Here is a 25790-nt window from a genome sequence, read left to right as displayed (position 1 = left end):
TTAAATTAAGCGGAGGGGCATAGGGAAAATTAGTAATAGGCTTTCTTTTCTGCAAGCATATCTTGGTATAAGGATAACTTATTAAGCATGGGAAACTAATTCTTTCTAGTCTGGGGAGGGTGGCGGGATGGGGACAGAAAAATCAGATCACTTTAAAAATATATATATATATTTTTAAGCACAGTTGAAAGCACAAAAGTATGTTGGAGGTGAGGGATAAAACTGTTAACTTGAAAAATACACAGTCTTCCTATTCAGTACCAGACCAGCTCCTCATTTGGAAACACTGCCTCAGGAACATTCCACCACCACCTCCTCCCCCCCTTTGTTTTTTCCTCTCTCACACAAGTTTCTGGGATTTTATTTAAAAAGTCTAGCAAAGGGAAAATAGCCAGCTACTCGCAGAAGAAAGTAATCTGTTTTAATTAGACTTTTGCAAACACCTCGGTGTTTCTGTTAAAATGCTATTTTATACATATCTGTACAGCAATCACACTCAAATCAAAACTGATTTTTCCTTGCCTTTTGCTAAAAGCAATAGACAGAATATTAGTGGCACAAACTGTGGTGTTTTACCAGGACTCTCACTTGCAATAAGTACAGCTAGTTCCTGTCCTGCACTGACACCTAAAAACTACTCACTATTACCTAAAGAAAAGTGAATATTGTAAGTTAATTCTACTGTTTGTGTGCGTCTTTTATACAACATCAGGATGAGAAAGAAAATAAACATTTAAAATATAATAAACTGTAATGTAAAACTACAAAAGTTGCCAGGGCACTCATGAATAGGTATAAAACGTGAAAGTACTTTAACTCAATTTTTTACCCATTGTTGAGATTTCAAGTTGATTGTTTCCCGATAATTTAATAAATTCACTGAAAAGAACCCTCCCTTATTGCATAAACAGTGTTTTAAAAAATAAATTGAAATGTCTTTTTTTAAAAACAAACTTTTGCCACCAATGGCGACTAAACCTGCTTCGCTGGTTTAAATTCAAGAAAGAGTTATCCAGAAGTTTGTTCTTTTGTCTCAAAGAAAACTAAATGGTATTATCGGTAATTTCCTTGTTAAAATATTTCAGTTGTAAAAGCAGATATGAAAGCTCAAGCAAAATACAAATCTTTTTGTGTATCTCTAAATTTTACATACCAAAAATCTCTCTGTGGCTTCTTGTCCAACTGCATTACAAATATCGCCAAAGCTAGCTGCACAAACCTTAAAAAAAAAAAAAAAAACATAACAATCAAAGTTATGGGTAAACTCCTGGCCCCACTGAAATGAATTAGAGTTTTGCTACTGACTGGAGTCAAGAATTTTACCCCTTATTGTTCACTCCTAAGCATCAAATTTGGACTCAGTAGTTTGCATGTCTTTTACAATACAAATCCTATTGACAAATTTAAATCCTGTAAATGCTAAGGCCTCAGTCCTGGACAAGAGATTCATTAGGGCAGCTCCCTGTGGTACATACACAGCGCCGTTGAAATCAATGACACCCCTAGGTTGGATCTCTGCATCAGTGAGGAGTCTCATCAACTTTAATGGACTCTGAATGGACTGCAGGGGTTCGCCACCTGAATATTTTAAAGAGGTTGCCAAAAATGGAGCAGAAGAAAAATGTGTGCAGGTCAGTACTTAAGTGTATTATAATATATGGAGATATACCTATCTCATAGAACTGGAAGGGACCTTGAAAGGTCATTGAGTCCAGCCCCCTGCCTTCACTAGCAGGACCAAGTACTGATTTTTGCCCCAGATCCCTAAATGGCTCCCTCAAGGATTGAACTCATAACCCTGGGTTTAGCAGGCCAATGCTCAAACCACTGACAAAACTAATCTTCACTATGGCCCTGAGTGGCTTAATTTCAAACACATGCTTACACGTTTTGCTGAATCAAGGCCTATATTTGGCTCAAGCCAGGGGCATAGGTACGTCACTTTCATGAGCATTATATTTTAAACATAGAACACACAAATCAAACAAATAAAGAAATTCCTTTACATTGAAAAAGGAGAATCAAAGGCACTGCTAAAGTCTGAAATCATATTACTATCAATACTATGCTTAAAGATAATTTGATGTAGATGTTAAAAATACTGTAGAATGTACTTGAAGTGTTTCAGTTTTGAAACAAGTCATACCAACCTTACGGACTTGGAAAAGTTTCCCGTCACCACACAGCTCGCAGAAACGGGGAAGTAGCATACGTTCAACAATAGTTTTGGTCAGCATAGAAGCCATTTTACAAATTATCTATAACACAGAAGAGGGAGAAAAAACATTAATGTAATAGTCACCAAGCACTTTTAGTTCAAGTTTTCTTTCTAAAAAGAAGAGTTCTGAAAGCAAAAGGCAAACTATTACTTTAAAATACAACTACTGTACGAGTTAAATTGACATTGTTTTTGCTTGCCAGTAGTTATTAAAACTACAAAATCCACTGACATCATACTATTATGCATAACATTTCTGTATTAGAGGACTGAGATTTTTTTTTTTAAATTGCATAGGATGAGTTACAGAAATCAACAATTTATACATGGTTTCCAGGATTCTCGAACTATTTCATAGTGTGGATTACACTTAAATATTTGTGACAGCAGTGTTGGAGGACCATACCAGGACTGAGACCCCGCTGTGGTAGGTGCTGTCCAAAACCACAATCCTGAAAACATTGTAGCACATGCTTAACTTTAAGAATGCAAGTAGTCTCCTTGGCTTCAATTAGCCAGCTCAGGTGTTTAAAGTTAAGCATGTGCACAGCTCTTTGCAGGACCAGGGCCTAGACTGAAGACAAAAAACAAGTGAGTTTGACCAACCACAGGACAGACAACGAGTAGGAAGGACAATGGAAACAATGATTAAGACAACATGGTTATATAGGTTAGCTAGTGCACAACTCGATAGAATTCAGATTCAGTTAGCTGTTAGTTTATAAACTTCAGCTTAAAAAAACCCTCATTAATTCAAGCTTCCGTGTGAAGTTGCCAATTTCAAAGGTCACCACAAACCATGTTACCTGTAGCATTTAATTACTTTAGCCATATACACTCTTTCAGCTGTCTTTTCACTACAGTGCATGAAGAGTCCCAAATTTGTGACTCCAGAGAGAGGAAGGGCTTACTGGCTTCCACATGCCTTTCCATTGATAAAGTCAGTGTCCCACAGAGCCAGGAATCGCATACTGACACAAATATTATTGACTCAATAGAACTCTACATTTTATTTTAATATTTCAGAAAATATATAATTTCTACCTCCATAAAAACAAGTACCGCTCCCAAGAATATTCCATCTTTGTGATAGAATGCCAAATAAAAACCAAGGAAGAATACCGTACAATCCCACTTTTTAAATGGAACTGTCAGTCCTTCAAACAGACATCTGGTATTCAGATGTCACCCTGGAAGTCGCCCTGAGCAATAACCAACTTCCAGACAAGGAAGGGGAATCTAGCTGGTAAAGCTATTTTAGAGGTCAAATGTCAGAGGTCCCTGCTGAACCCAAATCTGATTTCTTGTAAGTGAACAGAATCTGTTTTTTCATCAAGACACTTGAGACTTAAGACTTTAATCATCATTCATACTCTCTGTAAAGTTAACAAGAACCAGGGTAGAAATCTGAAGACTTCAGAAAGAGATCATTGGGGGAAATTATGACCTTTGCATCTATTTAAGGGATGCTGCCAAGTGTTTTAATTTTATTTGCTCTCCGTTTCTAACAATCTTTTAGCACCTTGAAAATATAAACTCTGATTCTGATCTTTTCCCAAATATGGAGAACATTGATTTTTCCCTATGAATTTAATTGCACTTGTAATTAACATAGGTTTTGTTGCTTGCTTGTTTGTGCATCAACACTGTGATGTCAGCACTACTCTGGGATTGTAGATTAACTGATGCTGCAGTCAGAGGAAGGGGCACAAGTTTATAACAGAGTTCTTATTAGAGCATTACATACCAAGAACTTTATATACAGAAAAAATATCCTTTTGTGATGAATTACTATTAGTTTCCTTAGACAGTTAAGCCAACATTATAATTTTAATATAGGTAATTTTGAAGCTGTGCTGTTTTACAGTGTCTCTTTAAGAATATGTCCATAAAGCAATGGGGGGCGGGGGGGAGCAACTGCAGCATGTACACCTCTATCCAGATATAACATGACCCGATATAACACGAATTCGGATATAACGTGGTAAAGCAGTGCTCGGGGGGGGGCGGGGCTGCGCACTCCGGTGGATCAAAGCAAGTTCGATATAACGCGGTTTCACCTATAACACGGTAAGATTTTTTGGCTCCCGAGGACAGCGTTATATCAGGGTACAGGTGTATATCCATACTCTAGCCAGCTTTAATCTAATTAGCTTGGATACCAACTGCAGTGAAGCTACAAGAGCACAGGCTGTACAAGCCCACCTGGGATCCTGGGTATGTATTCAGGCAACTAGTCCATGCCGAAGCCTGTTCTGCCACAGCTTTACTACTATTGGTACCTGAGCTAGCTAAATTAAAGTTAGCTCGGTTACATCTATATGTGCTGGAATAACACCTCCAATTGCAATGTAGATACACCATCAGGCTACGTCTATACTACAAGCTAGGGTGAGATTCCCCTGCTCACTTACACATACTCACACTAGCTCTCATCAAGCTAATGTGAGTATAAATAGCAGTGTGGCCAAAGTAGCAAAAGTAGTGGCAGCTGTAGCATGGCTTAGCTGTGCTGAGTACATACCACTGGTTTCAGGTGGGTTTGTACTCTGCAGGCTAAGTCATGCCTCCACTGCTGTTACGCATGCTACCGTGGCTATACTGCTATGAGCTACTGTATGTGTATGCAAGCCGGAAGATCACTCCCCTAGTTCATAGTGTAGATGTAGCCTCACAGTGTCAACTGAAATTGTTTGTCAACACCATAATGATGCCTATTCTTGAAAATTACTTAGGAAAATAAGATTTGGAAAGTCTGACTAACTGTCTGACTGAAAGCTATATAAGGTGGGTGTAACAACATTTACAAGCAGAAAAAAAAAAAAAAGATTTTTCCAAGAAGAGTTATTATAAATAACAGTCTCAAAAGCAGGGGAGTCCAAAGGATTCCTCAAACACTTCACTGATGCAGGGCTCAGAATTTTCTTCTGTCTGACCACATGTACTAGGCCCAGAAAATGTACTAGTTGAAAAGTTATTTGAATTGGTTCACAAAGTGCTTCTATCTTTGGCAGACCGAAAAACCTTACTGTGACATTGTTCTCATTACCATCTTGCTTTCTTCACCACTTCAACTTTAGCTGGTGATCTCTTATGAACTAGATAAGGTTCCTTACAAGAGATCCAAATTAGTGTTTAAGAGCCCAAACCTGCTCCCATCCAAGTTAATGGCACAACTTGCATTGATGACAATGATGCAAGTTTGGGGTCACAAGGGGGCCAATACAACAAGTTACTAATGACCACATAAATTCAAGCCTCAATGGCTTACCATATTTAAAGCTGGCATTCCAAGCTTAGAGAGGATTTTAACACTGGTTTCTAACTTCTCAAAATAATGGCCAATACCATCTTGCATCTCCGTTTTAATCATAATTCTAAGTTTTTTTCATTGTATCAGGCTTTAATTCTATTCCAGAAGGTTTACAAAAGAGGACCTTGATCAACTCATATTCCTTGATCTAGAAATGTTTTACCAGCACTGGCTGAGGCTGGAAGACAGCAAATTCCAGAACTCAAGTTAGGCCTTGGCTACACTCGGGAATTCACAGCGCTGCCGCGGCAGCGCTGTGAAGCGCGAGTGTAGTCGCGCCACCAGCGCTGCGAGAGAGCTCTCGCAACGCTGTATGTACTCCACCTCTCCGAGGGGAGTAGCTTGCAGCGCTGCGTGCAAGCGTGCAGCGCTGCAGGCTCTGATTACACTGGCGCTTTACAGCGCTGCACTCGCTGCGCTCGGGGGGGGGGGGGGCGTTTTCGCACCCCTGAGTGCAGCAAGTTGCAGCGCTGTACAGCGCCAGTGTAGCCAAGGCTTTAGTGTAATTTTCATTCGCTAGTTTTGTTGTGTTTTTTTAGGGTGTGTGTGTGTCTGTTTAAATCTCACATGCAGACAGGCATATTGAGACACTGGAAAGGGGCTGGGAAACTGGTCAGTCCTTCACAGAAAGATCACTTGTAATGGGACAACTGAGAAATACAGGCAGAATTAAAACTAATCTTCCAGTTAACTAGTTTACTTAATTAGCAAGTTAAAAGTTTGAATACAAAGTCCATCTCCCAGATCCTTGCATTGACCAATGTATACACCAATAAAAAAAAAAAAAAAAAAAAAGTATCCAAATAGGGGATACAATTTTAAAACAAAAAATCTTTTTCACTGCCACTTACATTCACTGCTTCCACTTTGTACTCATCGTCACTGTCTGGAGCAGAGAGGTCCAACAGAATTGGACACACCTTATTTTCAATATCATTTTGAGCAATGAGTTCTTGTTCTAGCAGTATCAGCAGTGCTTCCTGACTTGCTTTTCTAACCTAGTAACATGCAAAAGAAAAGATTAAAACAAATACACTGTAAATGCAATATTTTATGAGAACCATAAAAGTAAAGTCAATATCTGTTTTCACTGAATGGAGTGCAAAAAGTCAAGAAAACAGTGAAAAGCTCATAACTTTTAATAAAACTAAGATATTCTTAGTAACAAACATAAAAACTTGAGGATTTTAAGGGGACTTTTAACCCAACTTTGGGTACTAGCTTCCTGGTTGGAACACTGAACTGGGACTCAGGAGACCTGGATTCTATTCCTGACTCTATCATTGACCTGCTGGGTGACCTTCGGAAAGTCATTTCCAATCTCTATGTCTCAGTTCCTCCATCTGTAAAATGGGAATGATACAGACGGCCTCTGTAAAGTGCTATATAAGATCTAAGTATTATTAGTACTAATAGAAATTAATGTATAACTCCTCCGTATTGTGAAAGGTCCACATGCCATACTGAATTAACTATACAACTTTTACAGTCTGAGATTTCCTACCTGGTTGTTAGGGTCTGTGAGGTATCTCACTACAATGGGCATAAGGTAGTCAGAAAATGCTGTTGGGAAGTTTGGTCGACTTTCTTGCAGAAAAATGGCAATGGGAGGTACTTGTTCCATCAGTTCTGTCCGTACAGTAGGCTCTGGCAGCATAGAGAAAGTCAAAATGGCTTTAGTAAGTTTAAAGTTAGAACCAGATACATTCAATAAATAGCATTTCCTCTTGTGAAACTATGAAAAGCCACACACAAAAAAGAAAAATCCTGTTTTTAGAAATGTCACCATTTAGAATATCTGTGTTTAAAGGTCAGCTGAGAAATCAAACGGTCTCAAATATAACCTCCCATCAGCCCAAGAGACTTAGAGCCATATTTTTAAACAAATGGATAGCTATCTTCCTTGAGAATCTTGCCCTTTTCATGCATTATCACTAATTTCCTTACAGCTTCTGCGTACTAGTACCTCATTTATCTATGAGCCAATGCATGCGGATGGAGCTAATGGTCTAAAAGAAAAGGGATGCACACATTTTTCACACCGTTTTCCTGTGTTTTGCTAAGGTTCGCTGGATATTTTTCATCTTTTGAAAAGTATCCTTGTTTCTTTTAAACGAGTCTGTCATAAAAAACATATCATATAACTACTAATAACATAGAGAGATGTATTTTAAAAGCTATTTCTCCCTTGAAATGATCTTCATTGCAATTAACATTTTCCAATTGTTTTTAAGACAGACTCGTTTAAAAGAAACAAGCAGAAAAATATCATAGAAACAAAACTTTAAACAGTTAACTAGTTCAGGCGTCAACTCAGCACACTATAACCCAAAGAAAGCAATCACTTACAGAAGTTGTCATATTAAATATACATAAATAATATGTGACCAAAAAACATTCCCAAAACCATATGTTAATGCATATGTTAAACCAAACCCCCCCAAACATCAGGAAATTCAAATACAAAATTCTTCAATCCATGTTAACTTGCCCACAATAATATACACAGTACGAGCAAAGTGTGGGTGCGCTTTTGGGGATATGTAGGGGGGAAGGGTTACATATATTTTTACCCTAACTACTCTTAGTAAGTAGAGAAATGTTTTGGGAAATAACTTTTTTCAATTCTGGGTGCCTAAAGTTAAGCACCCAGATCTATTCTTAGGCACCTAAATTAAGTGGCCTGGTTTTTAGAGGTCCTGACAACCTGCTGCTCCTGCTGAGTTCAGTGGAATTTGTAAGTATTCATTGCTAATTTAAATGAAGGAATATAGTTTTGGAACAGGATTTTCAAAGGAACCTAAGGGAGTCACACACCCAACTCCCATAGAATTTTAATGGGATCTGGGTACCTAACTCTTTTAGTACCTTGGCTTAAGTCTTTATGTTTGTACTTTTTCTATGTACAGACTTTGCCTTCTGATTTTTTTAAGTCAGGAGCTGACTTTAAGACAGAGCCCATACAGAAATAAGCAAAAACACAGAAGCTGGTGTTCCAGTCTCTATGGCTCCCACATGGCAAAGCCATTAACCGTTTTCAGAGAAGAAGAATTGTCCAGTGACTAGGACACTGGATTACGGGAAATCTTGGTTCAAGTCCCTGCTGTGCCCAAGCCTTCCTGTGTGACCTCGGCCAAGTCACTTAGCTTCTCTAGGTCTTAGTTCCCCATGTGCAAGATGGTGATAAACAGCCCTTCTTTACCTCTGGGATGTTATGGGATAAATACATTAAAGATTGTGAGATAGTTAAACTCTACAGTAATGGGTGTCATATAAGATACATGAGGTACATTAAGCAAGTGTGTTTTGCTCAATCTACCCTATGCTTTAACACAGTCACATTCCTTCTTCCTCTTCCGAGCCAGATGGATCAAAGATATACTCCAGAATGAGTATGATTTCTAAACTAAGAGAAGATAAGAGTTCATTGATACACCTGGCTGCTAAGTGTTGCATGTGGAACTGCTGCCAGAAGCCACGTCCTTCAGTCACTAACAGATGTCACACCACTCCAAAGAGAGCATATATCACATATACAAAGGTAGAGTGGAGAGCTGAATAAAAAGTAGGTCACAAGGTGTTCACAGTACATAGACCTGTCCCTCCTGCTCAATGAACCCTTACACAGTATTTGTCAACCCAAACCAAGCAGTAGTAAGTCAGTCAAATACTAAATAAGGAGTTTTAAAAAATTAAGAAATTGAATCTCAAACCTGCATCTTCGGACAGTCTGACCACTATCTCCATTACCGTCAAGAAATCTTCTTCATTATTACTGAAATCTCGAAAGACATCAAGTAGACCTCTGGCAATAATCTGTCTGCGAAGGGACAACATAATGTGCACTTTAACATCCTGCTGACAGCTTTGGGGGGTGGGGTGGGGGGGAAAAGGGGCAGGGGAGAATATCATAAAAATGCAGGGCTGGAAGGGATCTCAAAAGGTCATCTAGTCCAGTCCCCTGCACTAAGGTAGGGCCATTATTTATAGACTATCCCTGACAGGCATTTGTCTACCCTGTTCTTAAAAATCATCAATGATGATGATTGCACAACTTCCCTTGGAAACCTATTTCAGCACTTAACTATCTTATAGTTAGCAAGTTTTTCCTAATAGATCTAACTACCTACACTGGGAGAACAATTGATTACCATCCTCTTTATAATAGCCCTTAACATATTTGAAGACTTATCAGGTCCTCCCTCAGTCTTCTTTTCTCTAAATGTACCCAGTTTGCTTTAGCCTTTCCTCATAGATCAGGTTTTCTAAATCTTTTAGCATTTCTGTTGTTCTCTTCTGGACTCTCCCAAATTTGATCACATCTTTCTTCAAGTGTGGTGCCCAAAACTGGACACAATACTCGAGCTGAGGCCACCAGTGCCAAGTAGAGTAGGACAATTACCTCTTGTGGTCATACATATACCCCAGAACGGTAGTAGCTTTTTCGCAAATGCATCATATTGTTGGCTCATATTCACTCTGTGGTCCACTATAACTCCCAGATCCTTTTCAACAGTGCTTCTCCCTAGCCAGTTATTCCCCACTTTATATTTGTACATTTGATTTTTCCTTCCTAAGTGCAGCATTTTGCACCTTAAAAGGATGGCCAATCTTCTTTTTAAATGTTCAGGCATACAGAACAGGTACACAGTATGGCTACATCCCAAACCAAATGTAGAACTGTGGGATATAGATGTCCTGTTAAGGTGACCAAAACTGAAAATTGGGCCCTTGTAGAAATTATGTACAACAATAATTCTGTTTCTACTACAATAAAACCTATAATAAATATGCATTTAAAAATGCACAAGAGGTATGGTAACATAATATTTTATTCTTCATTTAAAATCCATAATAAGATTCAGAATAAAATAAAAAATATTAACATAATGGCTAGAAAACTATGGGGAGTAAAATAACAATGCAGAAATGTCTAGCCTTGTCTTTAAGAATATTAGTCTAATTGTCATGTCCTTACCGATTAAATATATTCTCACTAAAAGCATATTTTTCCAAACGAGCAAGCGGAGTCAAGTTATCCTGTCCCGGAATGTCCAAGAATGCAGTTATCCTCATGCTATCACAATCTGGTCCATAGTCTTCAAATCCAACTTTAAAAACAAACAAACAAACAAACAACATGTCAGTAAGAGAAGAAATCACAGCATTAAATATGTCTCCTTGGCAGAATCCCTTTTAGAAATATTCTGCATAACAGAACCACCTATCAGTACAGTGCTTAAAACTGCTCAGATAGTGAAGAGTTGGATTCTTAGAGGAGGTCAATGGCCACACCCCCATGCACTTCAACAACTAAGCTTTTAAGGATGAATCCAGAAGTGAAGTCAGTCTGATTGAAGTAAATGGGAATTTTAACAATGACTGCAAAAGTCACGATTTGTCCCTTATACGTAATATAGGTTGAGATTTCCAAAGCCACTTAGGCCTGGTCTACACTAGGAGGTTATGTCGAATTTAGCAGCGTTAAATCGAATTAACCCTGCACCCGTCCACACCATGAAGCTATTTAGTTCGACATAGAGGTCTCTTTAAATCGATTTCTGTACTCCTCCCCGACGAGGGGAGTAGCGCTAAATTCAACATGGCCATGTCGAATTTGGGTAGGTGTGGATGGAATTCGATGCTAATAGCTCCAGGAGCTATCCCACAGTGCACCACTCTGTTGACGCTCTGGACAGCAGTCCGAGCTCGGATGCTCTGACCAGCCACACAGGAAATGCCCTGGGAAAATTTGAATTCCTTTTCCTGTCTGGCCAGTTTGAATCTCACTTCCTGTTTGGACATCGTGGCGAGCTCAGCAGCACTGGCAACGATGCAGAGCTCTCCAGCAGAGGTGACCATGCAATCGCAGAATAGAAAGAGGGCCCCAGCATGGACTGATCGGGAAGTCTTGGATCTGATCGCTGTGTGGGGCGATGAGTCCGTGCTTTCGGAGCTGCGATCGAAAAAACGGAATGCAAAGATCTACGAGAAGATCTCCAAAGCCATGACAGAGAGAGGATACAGCCGGGATGCAACGCAATGCCGCGTGAAAATCAAGGACCTGAGACAAGGCTACCAGAAGACCAAAGCGGAAAACGGACGCTCCGGATCCCAGCCCCAGACATGCCGTTTCTACGAGGTACTGCATTCCATTCTAGGTGCGGCCGCCACCACTGACCGTGGACTCTGACGATGGGGTATTGTCGACGGCCGCTTCCTCGGAGATGTTCGCGGAGGGGGAAGAGGAGGAAGGAGATGAGGAGGACGAGGCAGTCGACAGCGCTTACAACGTTGATTTCCCCGACAGCCAGGATCTCTTCATCACCCTCACGGAGATCCCCTACCAACCCTCCCAAGGCGTTAACCGTGACTCTGAATCAGGGGAAGGATCAGTCGGTAAGTGTTTTAAACATGTAAACATTTATTTTGAACAGAACAGGAATGGAATATTAACAATGGGTGTTTCATGATTACTTTGCCCTAGGTGCTCTAATTTTTAGTCCTTGCCAGTGCAGCTACTGGAAAATTAGGTCAATGTGTCCGGGGATAGAGCTGAAATCCTCCTGGGACATCTCCACGAAGCTCTCCTGGAGGTAATTTGAAAGCCTTTGCATCAGGTTCCTGGGGAGAGCGGCCTTATTGCATCCTCCATGGTAGGAAACTTTTCCGCGCCAGGCTAGCAGCAAGTACTCTGGGATCAGTGCCTCGCACAGCATGGCGGCATACGGCCCTTGTTTTTGCTGGCATTCACGCAGCATGCGGTCTTTCTCAGTGTCCGAAATCCTCATCAGAGTGATATCGCTCATGGTGACCTGCTTTAAATTAGGGGAATGTTAGTATTGGGACTGATTGCCTGTTCCTTTACATAACTGTAACCGGCGATTTACAGCCACGCGGTGGAGGCGGGACAGGGGGAGCATACAGGGATCTTTCCCGGGGACAGCCACGAGGGGGGTGGGACAGGGGCAGAGTTCATGCTGGCCAGATTGGCGGCAGCAGGAACTGGCCAACGCTAGGGGCATTGCTTTGAACGTGAAAGGAGGGCACTGCTATAAATTAAGCTTTCAGCAGCCAAAAGTGTACGGCTTACCATGTCCGCCTGCTACCCGAATTCCGCTGTCCTGCCCCGCTTGTGTGATCTGTACTCCAGGACCCCAGGCACTGAATGGGAAGGCCGAAAATTCGACCTTGTCCTGAGTGCGCATGTGATAGGTGCTGTGCATGGTCTTGTTCCCAGAGAAAGACTATGTTTATTGTTCACAAAAATGTATCTTTGTGAGGAATTCACTCCCTTTTTCCCATCCCACAGCTGCGAGTGTCTCCCGACCTACCCCGGCATCCCCCTCCCAGAGGCTGGCGCAGATTAGGCGCCAAAAGAGAAGGACACGGGACGAGATGTTCTCCGAACTTATGGGCTGCTCCCGAGCCGAGGCGGCACAGCAGACCCAGTGGAGGGAGAACATGTCGCAATACCAGCGATCACACAGCGAACGGGAGGACAGGTGGTGGCAGGAAGACCAGCAGGCGACTCAAACGCTGCTTGGACTAATGAGGGAGCAAACGGACACGCTCCGGCGCCTTGTAGATGTTCTGCAGGACCGGAGGCAGGAGGCCAGAGCCCCGCTGCAGTCTCTCTCTAACCGCCCTCCCCCGCCACAAAGTCCCATCCCCCCCTCACCCAAAGTCCCAAGAAGGAGGGGCGGCAGGGGCCGTGAAAACAGTCACTCCACCCCTGCAGACTGCTCAAGTACCAGACGGCTCTCATTCCCAAAGTTTTGATAAGTCCTTTCCTTCACTCCAAAAGCACCTCACCCAAGCTCCCGTCCCAGTGTCATCCCCTACCTGTGCAGTTGTTAATAAAAAATATGTTTCTTTTAATTACTGTTTCCGTCAGGTTCTTTTAGAGGAGAGTGTGTTTGAAGGGGGGAAAGGGGGTTGGGAATTGGAGAGGACAGTCACCTTTACCAGGGTACAGACACGGGGGCAGGTTCAGCAGCAGGTCACACACACATTGCAGTCACTAGACATCCTGGTCAGTCTGGGAGGTGGTTTTCATGTTCTGTGTGGGGGGGGCTATGTGAGTTTGTGGCGGGGGAGGGCGGTTACAGATCTTATGCAGCGGTCCTTAGCCTGGATGACAAAGCCACGCAGCAGGGGATCTGTAACCGTCCTCCCCCGCCACAAAGTCACATAGCCCCCACACACAGAGTCCCGAAAAGGAGGGGTGGCAGGCTCCGTTGAAACAACCAGTCCACCACTGCGGACCGCTCTAGGAGCAGGAGCCTGTCATTCCTCGAGTTTAGAAGCGTCCTTTCCATCACTACACCCGCTCCCCACCACAGTCTGGGTCCCAGTTTCAACCCTTTACCACGAAACCCTTAATAAAGAAAACGGTGTTAATGAACAAAGTTCCATTTATTTTATTTGTAAAGGTGTGTTGGAAGGGGGGAAATGGGGTGAAGGGGGTATGTAACTGGAGAGGATAGTCAACATTAACTGGGTAAAGAAATGGGGGCAGGTTCAGCTTCTCTTTAAACAAACTTAATAATCACAGGTTACCCTGCTCACTGTGGAACCTAGCTTTCAAAGCCTCCCGGATGCACAGTGCGTCCCGCTGGGCTCTTCTAATCGCCCGGCTGTCTGGCTGGGCGTAATCAGCAGCCAGGCGATGTGCCTCAACCTCCCACCCCGCCATAAACGTCTCCCCCTTGCTCTCACAGAGATTGTGGAGCACACAGCAAGCTGCAATAACAATGGGGATATTGGTTTCGCTGAGATCAGAGCGAGTCAGTAAGGTTCTCCATCTCCCCTTGAGACGTCCAAAAGCACACTCCACCACCATTCTGCACTTGCTCAGCCGGTAGTTGAAGAGTTCTTTTTCACTGTCCAGGGCGCCTGTATAGGGCTTCATGAGCCAGGGCATTAGCGGGTAGGCTGGGTCCCCGAGGATCACTATAGGCATCTCCACATCCCCAACAGTTATTTTGTGGTCCAGGAAGTAAATACCTTCCTGCAGCCGTCTAAACAGACCAGAGTTCCTGAAAACACAAGCGTCATGAACCTTGCCTGGCCATCCGACATTGTTGTTGGTAAAACGTCCCCTATGGTCCACCAGTGCTTGCAGCACCATTGAAAAGTAGCCCTTTCGGTTAATGTACTGGCTGGCCTGGTGCTCCGGTCCCAGGATAGGGATGTGAGTTCCATCTATAGCCCCACCACAGTTTGGGAATCCCATCGCAGCGAAGCCATCTATGATGACCTGCACGTTTCCCAGGGTCACTACCTTTGAGAGCAGTAGCTCAACGATTGCGTTGGCTACTTGCATCACAGCAACCCCCACGGTAGATTTGCCCACGCCAAAGTGGTTCGCGACTGACCGGTAGCTGTCTGGCGTTGCAAGCTTCCAGAGGGCTATGGCCACTCGCTTCTGGACAGTCAGGGCTGCTCGCATCCGGGTGTCCTTGCGCTTCAGGGCAGGGGACAGCAACTCACAAAGTTCAAGGAAAGTTCCCTTACGCATGCGAAAGTTTCGCAGCCACTGTGATTCATCCCAGACCTGCAGCACTATGCGGTCCCACCAGTCCGTGCTTGTTTCCCGGGCCCAGAATCGCCGTTCCACAGCATCAACATGACCCATTGCCACCATGATATCCACAGCGCGGGGTCCCGTGCTTTGCGAGAGGTCTGTGCCACTCTCAGACTTAATGTTCTCACCACGCTGCCGTAGCCTCCTCGCCCGATTTCTCAGCATCTGCCTCTGAAAAAGGTGGATGATAAGGTGCGAGGTGTTGACAACGGCCATAACTGCAGCAATGGTGGCAGCGGGCTCCATGCTCGCAGTGCTGTGGCATCCGCGCTGTGACTCACTAGAAAAGTGCGCGAACTGATTGCCCGCCGGCGCTTTCAGGGAGGGAGGGCGGGAGTGACGGTTGAATGACAACAGTTACCCAAAACCACCCTCGACACATTTTTTCCCCCAGCAGGCATTGGGGGCTCGACCCAGAATTCCAATGGGCAGCGCGGACTGCGGGAACTGTGGGATAGCTGCCCACAGTGCACCGCTTCCAATGTCGACGCTTGCCCCGTTAGTGTGGACTCACAAAGTCGAATTACTGTTCTTAGTGTGGATACACACGTTCGACTTTGTAATATCGGTTCCACTAATTCGATTTAAGTAAAATCGAACTACTCTCGTAGTGTAGACATACCCTTAGACACATATTTCCCACTGCAATTAATGAGAGCTGTGCATCTAACTCCTATTGATGGCTCCGAAAGTCTCAGCCCTACCTGGTTTATATTTGGAAAATGCAAAACTCCTTCATGTAAGTGACGTTCCTTCTTAAGGCTTAGTCTACGATATAAAGTTTTGCCAAAATAGCTATGTCAGCTAGGAGTGGGGGGAAATCATACACACCCAACCAACGTAGCTATGTCAGCAAAATCCCAGGTGTATACTCAAAGATACAACAGAAGAGTGCTTTTGAACACTATGTCACTCAGGGAGGTGGTGTAACTAAACCCACAGAACTGCTTTTGCTGGTATATGTTGAATATCCACTAGGGGGCTTTGCTGGAGTAGCTATGGCCAGCAAAAAGCTCTATAGTGTAGACACACCCAAAGACTCAACTTACATAATCATCTTTTAGAAACAGCGATTCACCAAAAATGTGATTACATGGACAATTAAATCCAGAATCAATGTCTATAAGCTTTTTATGGTTTTTTTGGAAATAGTGCTGCCTAGAGGCTCTCAATATTTGTGTGTGTTCCTGAGTGCTGTTCAGTAAGTACAGTCAGGTTAAAAATCATATCTAAGAAACTTGTCTTTACCTGTTACTAATAATTCCTTAGATTATTAAAAATGAAAAAATAATCTTACTTTTCAGTTTTTGCTGATTGCTTACATTTTGCCCCTCAGCTTCAGCAGTGAAGACTATTCAGTTTCACTTTCAGATTCTCATGCTCAGTACTACAGAGTTTACATCCCAAACCCTGTAAGTGAATGTTTAAATTCAAACAAAAATACTTTTCATTTTTCTTTAAGCCATGAAGATATTTATATTAAAATTAGGTTTTATAATGCTTTAAAAAAAAAAAAAAAAAAAAACCCAGACATTTCAGAATAAAAACTTGATTTTGTCTTGGAAAAAAATGAATATTTGTTTAAATTTTGACCAAGTGTTGACATTTTAGGGATACACATATCATAAGAACCTAGCAAACTGTTTTGGTCTTCTGGGAAGAAAGAATTTTATTGGGGGTGTATATCCCACTTCTATAAATATACTGATTTGACTCTAGCACCCAAGCCAAAAATCAGTTATCGGGGGGGGGGGGGGGGAGAAGTCTCGCAAATTTATTGTGAATTGTGTGATATGTGGTGTAATTCTTGAAGCCATAGCTCCTGGAATCATGCAATTAGTTACATGAGAATCTTATATTTTAAAAAAAGTTTCTAGTCCTTGTGATTGTGGAGAAAAGCTTGAAAACAAACTGTAAAGGCTCAAACACAGAAGTCAAATAAAAAACCCACGATTGATTTAAAAAAAACCCTCATGATTATAAAGTTAATCTTGTGATTTTTGAAGCTTAACACTTTTTGAATGCAAGGGGTTGAAACACTAATTTGGATAATTTTAAACAAATCAAATAAGAGTGGCTAGTATAATGATAGAGTGGGAAAGTTATGATTTATTTTCATTGTTGTATGCAGAGTTGTGGCCATGACTGTCCCAGGATATTAGAGCGACAAAGTGGGTGAAGTAATATCTTTTATTGGATCAACTTCTTGTCTCTCTCACCAACAGAAGTTGGTCCAATAAAAGGTATTACCTTATCCACTTTGTTTCTCATTTATTTTCAGACAGGCAATGCAGGGTGGATCAGAATTTCCGTAATAAATATTAGTAATTTTCCCTTGCAGATACATTTGGGAGTTTTCCACTGAAGATACATAAACATCTCCATGCAAGTGTGATTTTCTTGCGATTTCAGACTCTTAACAACATTGTTACCCAAACAGTACTCTGTTAGTATTTGCTCTCCACCCCATCTGTTGTCACTGGCTTCTAGTCCTGTAAACGTTACAGACCACGCATAAATAATAGGTATAATAGTTTGATCCACAGGATAAGATATTTCTAACCTCTGTCCTTAAAGAAATAAACTTTAACAGCAAATTAAGCTGCATATAGTATATTAAAGATGACCTCCATTCAGCTACACCTTCTACTTTGTCCCTTGAACTTCAATTTCTGCACCTGTTGACATCATTTTACTAAGAATTATACACAGAGCCCACATATATAGTATAATCTATGTAATTACTGTGATCATAATTACAATATTGGTATTGGTTGCACAAGAATTCCTCACTATACATCTAAGGGAGTCTCTCAAACCAGTGGAAGCTTTCAAAGAGCAAGAAATGCTAAATGATATTGTTGCATATATAAAATTAAGCAGCTCTTCAAACAACACAATAAAAACAAGTAATCAGGTATTTACTGCACTTATTGATCAGGTATATTCTGTTATGCTTTAATTTTAAATTGATGCATGCGTAGGCTAATGGATTGTGATCTAGCATCCAGGGCTTTGGAGCGGAACCCGGACCAGTAGGTTTTATGCCCGGAGCTGGAGCGGAGCAATTCAAAAATTTGATTGCTCCAAATCCCTGCTAGCATCTCCCGGCTCTGACAGACTCCATCAATGGACTTCGGGTGGGAGAGTCACATTGGACCCAGTCCTACTCCAAGTGAAATCAATGGAACTTCTGCAACATACTTCAGAAAGGATCTTTAATCGCGTCTCAGTTTCCTGCTCTGTAAAATGGGAATAATAATATTTAATCTACCTCACTGGGACATTGTGAAGATTAACTGATTCATATAAAATGCTTTGAAGAAGTAAAGCTTTATGTTAAAGTATTATTGTTTAATAAGAGTAACATACCTTCCCAATAGCGGACATGCCAATAACTAAAATCCCTCCAAATGGGATGTTACAAATTGCACAAGACTTCTTTATATTCATTAAGTATTTGTTATATCTGTCTATTCATTTTCAAATTAGGATTTGCCAGTACATTAAAAAAATTATATCTACACTGTCATTTACACTCTCCAAGCTATCGGATACCACACTCGTCACAGGGTTCAAATGCTTGCATTTAATAAGGATAAACACCTTCACTTCTGTTCTCACCCTTCATTTATTACAGCATTAATTTTAAAAAGGTCAACACTTTTCCCCAAAGATCTTCTTAATGTGTGCCCTGATATAACGAACTTTGGCTCTGAACCACATTAAAATGCTCCACTACCAATGATAGTGTTAGAGTGATACTGCAGTGTATAAAAATACTAAACTGATATGGGTATATTATTTGGAGTATCAATCAGCAAATATTAAAACTATGCAGATAGCTATTTTCAGCACAACTCTGCAGGTGTGATGCATATGAAATAAAAACAAAATGTGAAGTCGCTGCGAAATGCCAAATTTGCTTTTTACTCTCCCCTCCCAATATGCATCCTAGGGAAGTGTGTCTTTTTTCCCCCTAACCTCACAGAGAGGTATCCATCAGTAATATCGGGGAACATTTGCATACTATAGAAAAAAGAACAGGAGTATTTGTGGCACCTTAGAGACTAACTAAGCTGCCACAAGTACTCCTGTTCTTTTTGCGGATACAGATTAACATGGCTGCTACTCTGAATACTACAGAAAGGGGCCCATGCCCCTCTAGTATCATCATTATAAATGAGGGCTCTTGGAGCATACTGCAGACTTCCTGCCAAGAGATAAAATTACATTTAAAACAACAAAAAAGTTGGTTTCAGACACAGGATGTCCTACGTATGTATGGTCAAATTCTGCCTTTAGATAGGCACACAGCTAATTTCCTTCAAAGGGAATGGTGTGCACACAGCTGATGACAGAATTTGATAGCAGTCTTTTAAAAAAAAAAAAAAAGAAAGCTAGCTGGCCTCTTCTACTGCAATATGAAGTTTCACAGGAAACTATTTGAACAAGAGACTAAAGTAAGAGCTGAATCATGCACACAAAGCAAAGCAGAAGAAAATTGGGATTAACGTGAAGGCCCAATTTTTCAATTTTACTTGTGCATATTCAGCTACCACAAATGCACCCACAACCACATAACTAGGCATGCTAATATTTATTGGTTGTTTTTTTTAGTTTTTTTAAACAAGGGTCTGAGTATTTTTTCTCTTGATATTTAAATCATCCAACTACTTCACAACTATCTTTTACAGATATGACAGTTGAAGGGGCAGTATAGCCACACAGAGATATAGTACTGTATACAGGCGACCTATACTTCCACTTAACTAGCCATTTCTACTTCTTGCAGGTGGCATTACTAATTATTTTAGAAACAATACCAGCCTACAGGTAAGTGTCCCCAGGTTTACGATTTGTATCTGCGTTAAAAAAAAAAACAAAAAAAACCCACACCCACCCACCAACATTACTCAGGCCCAAGAAGGGTTGACAAGTGGTGAAACTGACTCGCCAGGCTAGTGCAGCAAACATCAGATCAGTTTAAGATAATAAGATGTGCCTTTCTCAATAAGACTAGTGCTCCATCACGTCTAATATCCTAACTGGCAGTAGACAAACCCTGATGCTTCAGAAGACATTGATGACATCGCTAAAAGTTCTGAATAAGTTATGCCCTGTGTGTCAGGTGCTTAGAGTTCCCTCCTGACTCTGCAACAATCAGTTTACATACTGAAGCATGAGATTTGATTACCCTTGTCTGACCCGGTATCATGAGAAATACTATTGATAATAAAAGTTGGGGTTTTTTAAATCCAGACATATTAAACATATTTCGACAGCAGTGAATTCTTTAAACTAACGACATTTCGTGTGAAGTAATATTTATTTTAATTCATACTAAATTTATCAGCCACTAATTTTATCAAGTGCCCCTTTGTTCTCGTATTAGGAAACAGCATTAAAATGAAGGAACTGATCAGTTGCCCCTATACCCTTCATAAAATTGACTATTGCAGTAGAATACCCTGCAACTCTCATTGCAACAAATAAACAAACCAATCATGGGTCTATGTTCTAAAGTGATACTGCACTAGCCTGTAAACATTTATGTACATGCTTCACTTTACTATCTTAAGTAGTTCCACTGATTACTCAAATTACTAAAGTTAAGCACGTGCTTAAGTGCTTGCAAGATCGGGGCCCGGAAGAGCAGCTACACAACACACCACTTTTGTTATATACTGAATGTAAAGAGTTAAATAATCCTAGTTTTAGCAGCCTCTTAACTCATACAAAATAAATTCCACCATAGCTCTAACCATCTTCACTGACCTTCTCTGGCCCATGTTAATCTCAACTCTCTTTCCAAAAGTGAGGAAATCAAAAGTGCACACAGTACTCTGGATATATTATAAGCACGTGTAAAAGAAAATACAGAAAATCATGAACTGTTATTTCTAATGCACCCAATATGCTTTCACAATTGCTGACACACACAGGACTCACAGTTTCATTAAACTATCCACTGAGAGGCCTACCATATTTTCCCACTTAGAAGATCAAGTAGACAAGTTCAGAATCCATCAGTGTATAAGAAATTTAACTAGTGTAGCCAATGCGCACTACTGAAGTTGAATTTAATATATCATGTGACTGTCTCAAAGGTACTTAAATCTAATATCCTGCCATAGGTTTTACTATCCAAACAATGTAATGACATCAGCAAATGCCACCATCTCACCGCCCATTTCCCCCACCCAAACACTAATATATTAATACCAATACCCACCCCTGTGGAACTATTAATCTCTCAAAAGACCAAAGAGCAGTCATTCCCTACATTCTTCTCACTTACTCAGTTTTTAAATCCACCATCAAACCTCATTTCTTAACCAATATTTTCTTTAGCCTTACAAAAGGAGGTACAGAATCAGCTTCATTTATTATTTTATTAATCTTCTTAAATAATTGTATACAGGTTTGACAGCTTTTACAGTGGGGAATTAAAAAGTATCTTACAAAGTCAGTATTGGTTTGACCCTCAGTTAATATTTGTTCAAGTGCAGTATCACACTATCCACAATTAGTTTCTCCATCAGCTCCCCTGGAATTTAGGGGAAATTTCCCAATTCCATAATTCCCAGGAGCTCTTCTGGCTCTTTTTGTTTGATTGTTTTAATAAAATCAGTTGGAGCACATTACATCTCCTCACCAATATCTCCACCATTTAATGCTTTCTTTCCTTCAGACACCATAGATCTAGTTTTAGTTAGTGATTCACTGCAATGAGTTGCTTAAAAATGCTCCATAACCTTTTCCTTAGGGTATGTCCACACTGCAGCTAGGAGCATGCTTCTCAATGCAGGTAGACAGATACATGCTAGCTCTGTTTGAGCCACTGAGCTATAAATAGCAGTGTTGTCACAGTGGCAGGGGCAGCGGCTCAAGCTAGCCAACCAAGTACATAACAAGAGGGTTGGGTAGGTTTGCACTCAAGTGGCTAGGCTAGCCCAAGCGGTCACCCGTTCCATCATGCCCACATTGCTATTAGCTCAAGCAAAGCTCCCATCTCCCTGCAGTGTGAAGCCAGCTCCCAACTGCAGTGTAGACATGCCCTTTGAGACTAATCACAGCACCTAGCACAATTGCACCTAGCACAACTGATCTAGATTGGGGCTTCTGGGTCCTTTTGTAATTAAAAAAAAACAAAACTATCAAGACAACACACTGAGTTCTCAGATTTTGCATCTTAATGCTAGGTGCTCTTTCACACCAACTAGGAGCAGTTCATCCTCCGCATTTTTAATTCAAGATCTAGTTCAAAACTAAATAGGTGTCATTAACAATACTTCAAGTCAGACATTTTTCTCTCTCTGTCCATGACATAGTAGTGATAATCAACATGTTGCATTATGTCTATATCAACCTGAAATTGATAGCGGTACATATAGATTGATGTAAAATTAAATAGACATATACAAAGCACACTTTTTCCATTATTGGATCACCATTCTAGATTCAAAACTGCAAAATAATTTAAAAAAAATCCTCAGATGAGGCAAACTTGAGCTTCATCCCCCAAGCCAGAAGGTTGGCTTACAATCATAAAACTATTTTAGTCAAGTTACCAGGACAAATGACACTTCTGCTGATAGCCTTGGCAAAGAAGCCAAGGACTCATTGGCCATGGAGAATGATCTGCCCTTTCACCCCTGGAGATGGTACCCTCCAAGTCAGTCAAGGCACATTGGCAGGACACTGTGGGAGGTTTGGACTGTTGCTTGTACTGTGCTTGCACTGAAAACAGAAGAGTTCAGCTGGCAGACAGAGATCTTTCACTCTTTCCAATCAAAGGGGGAAGAATTAGTTGGCAAGACATAAATAGTCTATTTTCTGGTTGGATTATTAGTGGGTTTGTTTATTTATTTTAATTGTGGCAGAGAAAAGCAAAACAGAACAGATTTTCAACTCTACTAATGGGTTTAAACTGCAGATCCAGCTACTTTGGCTCCCCTTGTTATTAATGGAACTTTAAGGTGGGATGTACTGAGCTTTGAGAAGCTTCTTTCAAATCCAGTGTGGGCACACAGAAGTGTATTAGCCAATCTGCTCCCAATTTAAATCCTCTGCTCAACAAAGGTACTTGGTGTTGTTTGAGGTCATGGTACAAACTTAGCAAGCAATAGCCCTCTGTCTCTCTGTTTAAAACCAATATCCCAGAGAGACAAATGTATAAACTGAAGTGGGAAAAACAAGCATAACCCTACAAATCCAGACCTGCCAAATTTCATCACTTTAAAGGGTGATTCCATATAATTTTCAATTAGCTTTAAGACAATTTTTATACCCCAGTCTCTGAACTGCCATCTCCCCCACAAATCAGGATTGTCTAAGCAATACAGAACAGGTCCCACAAGCAACAACTTTAAAAAAGCTCACCATTTTTTTCAAATGATAAACCCAAATTGCCATCGAAAGTGCCAGTTAGTACCACACTGGGGTCCCAAAGCCGGGGCTCCAGCCCAACCCGAATGTCTACACTGCAATTGTATAGCCCCGCAGCCTGAGCCCCCCTAAGTCCGAATCAGCTGACACAGCCCCACCACCATGTTTTATTACAGTGTAAACACACTCTAGGAGTCTGTGGCCCTCAAGCCACTAAACACATATGTACTCAGGACATGCATGTCCTCAACTTTAAGTATGTGAGTTGTCCTATTGACAATGGAGCTTCTGACATGCACATCCCTTTGCAGGATTGGGACCTGAGGCCCCAATCCTTCAACAATGCTTTACATAGACACAAGAATCTGCTGTGCAGAGCTCACTGCATAATCAGGGCCTAAATAAGGGAGGGTACAAACAATTTGGAGAGAGATTTTAAATGTCACATTGAAGCATTCTGTAAAAATCTGCCATTAGTAGAGGAGATGTTTTTAAAAGCAGACTCAAAATTAATCCATGAGTGAAGTTTCCTTCCAAACAAATCAGTGGCAGTTCTGGAAAGTAGTACAATCACATTTTTTAAAAAGTCACAGTGAGAGATGCTAAAAGGAGAATGTATGAGACCTGCAACCTTATCGAGACAGACCTCAGTAGGATAGTGAGAAGTTTGTAGAAAACTGGGTGACGGGGTATTACAGTAACAGGTTGAACATTGAACTCCCTCATATCCTTCACTAGCACTTGAGACAGAGTCTAGATCACAGAAAGTGATCATACGTTTTTTCCGGATCACTGTAACTCTCACAATGGCATAAGAAACGCAAAACAAATAACCACCTTGTAAAAAATTGTTGTTCTGTGTGTTTCAATTAATCATTTAAAAATCTCACTCATTCAAATTATCACAACAAAAAGTCCTTGTCTTAGGCCAACTGCTAGAAACATTCTTTGCAAGCAACAGAACTAATGTCAACTTTATAAACCTGACATGAAGAAAAGCTCTGTATAAGATTGAAAGCTTGTTACTGGACCAACTTCTGTTGGTGAGAGAGAAAGATATTACCTCGCCCACTTCATCTTTCAACTTTATAAACAACACAGACCTGAATGTAGGCTCCTTCACTGGCAATTAACTGCATTTCAATTTTTAAAGTATTATTTCTGCAACACCCAAATATGTGCTAGGCATTTTACTAAACAAAAAATTCATCACACACAGATAATATAAGGTAAGATTGACATTTTGGGGTTACAATTAGACATGCAAAAAATTATAAAAACAATTTAGAAACATCTCTCATTCAAAGTATCATAGCTTATGACAGTTCTGAATTAACTTGTCCCCTTTTCCCGTTATTCAGGTCTCCATCCCATGAATCCAGATCTGACAAGCCTCCTTCATTTAGGGTTAATTCCCTCCTGTACCCACAGCTTTCTGCAGTGTGTTTTAGTGAGACATTTAAAATAAAATAACCTATCATTTTATAAGGCGTTTAAAGCCCTCCGCCCCTTTCCCGTCTTACAATAAAGGATTTTACGGGGTCAATGAGCATTAAAAAAAAAATCAAATCACAACAGTTAGGTGGCATAAGGAGCCCTAAAAATTTAGCGTAAAGCACAGAAATTACTCCATTAGAGACCCCTCTGCCAGCAGCAACATGAAAATGCAAGACTGTCTGTGTGTTAAATAAAGAAAACCCAAGCCCTCTCTGATCTTTCACCTATCAGTAAAATGAGCCTCCCAAGTCTCTTTCTTTCACCCTAATCTGGGTGAAAGTGTGGGGGAGGGAGATGGGGGGCGGTGCAGAAAGGAGCATGTGGGTGAATGAGTAAAACAAGTAAAAACCGTTACTCACAATCATCTAAGTCATCCTGCAAATCCACAAAATACAAAGGGATCCCTACAAACAAAAACAAAAGAGAGAGACACGGGGGGTTGGTTTCACAAGGCTCTCTGGAGAGACAAGAGACGGAGGAAGAGAGAGGCACGCACGAAGTTACACAGCAGTTTGGCGTTAATCACCCGCACACCCCAACACACACGCACACCCCCACACGGAGCAGGAAGAGAGGAGCGAGAGCTGCTTACCAGCCATCTTGGAATGGACATGGGGAAAAGAGATGGGGGGGAGGGGGGCGGAGCTGCCTGCGCTGCCTGACCCCGGCTCAACCCCCACTCCCCCCACTCCCTAGATTTAATAAACAAATGCTGCCCGGGAGGCAGGTGGCCCCCCAAGTGCCCAGCTAGCCCCAGGAGACAGGAAAATTACAGCCTTTAA

At 41.3% G+C, this 25790-nt stretch overlaps 1 protein-coding gene across 1 annotated transcript in view; it reads right to left on the bottom strand.

The window, feature by feature from the left end:
- The window catches only part of LOC135887220 (serine/threonine-protein phosphatase 4 regulatory subunit 1-like), a 42779-nt gene extending 17154 nt beyond the window's left edge, over positions 1–25625 (bottom strand). Inside the window, exons 1-8 of the mRNA XM_065414992.1 lie at positions 25601–25625; positions 25368–25412; positions 10510–10642; positions 9245–9351; positions 7036–7178; positions 6383–6529; positions 2151–2258; positions 1154–1219 (exon numbers count right to left, since the gene is read on the bottom strand). Of these exons, the coding sequence (XP_065271064.1) occupies positions 1154–1219; positions 2151–2258; positions 6383–6529; positions 7036–7178; positions 9245–9351; positions 10510–10642; positions 25368–25412; positions 25601–25607 (756 nt within the window). The 5' untranslated portion in view covers positions 25608–25625. The remainder of the gene's footprint in view (positions 1–1153; positions 1220–2150; positions 2259–6382; positions 6530–7035; positions 7179–9244; positions 9352–10509; positions 10643–25367; positions 25413–25600) is intronic.
- Positions 25626–25790: the final 165 nt, after the last annotated feature.

This window comes from Emys orbicularis, chromosome 12, assembly GCF_028017835.1.
Source record: "Emys orbicularis isolate rEmyOrb1 chromosome 12, rEmyOrb1.hap1, whole genome shotgun sequence".
In the NCBI taxonomy this organism is placed as follows: domain Eukaryota; kingdom Metazoa; phylum Chordata; order Testudines; family Emydidae; genus Emys; species Emys orbicularis.
The sequence above is the reverse complement of the archived record's forward strand: the minus strand, read 5'-3'. Positions and strand labels throughout refer to the sequence as shown.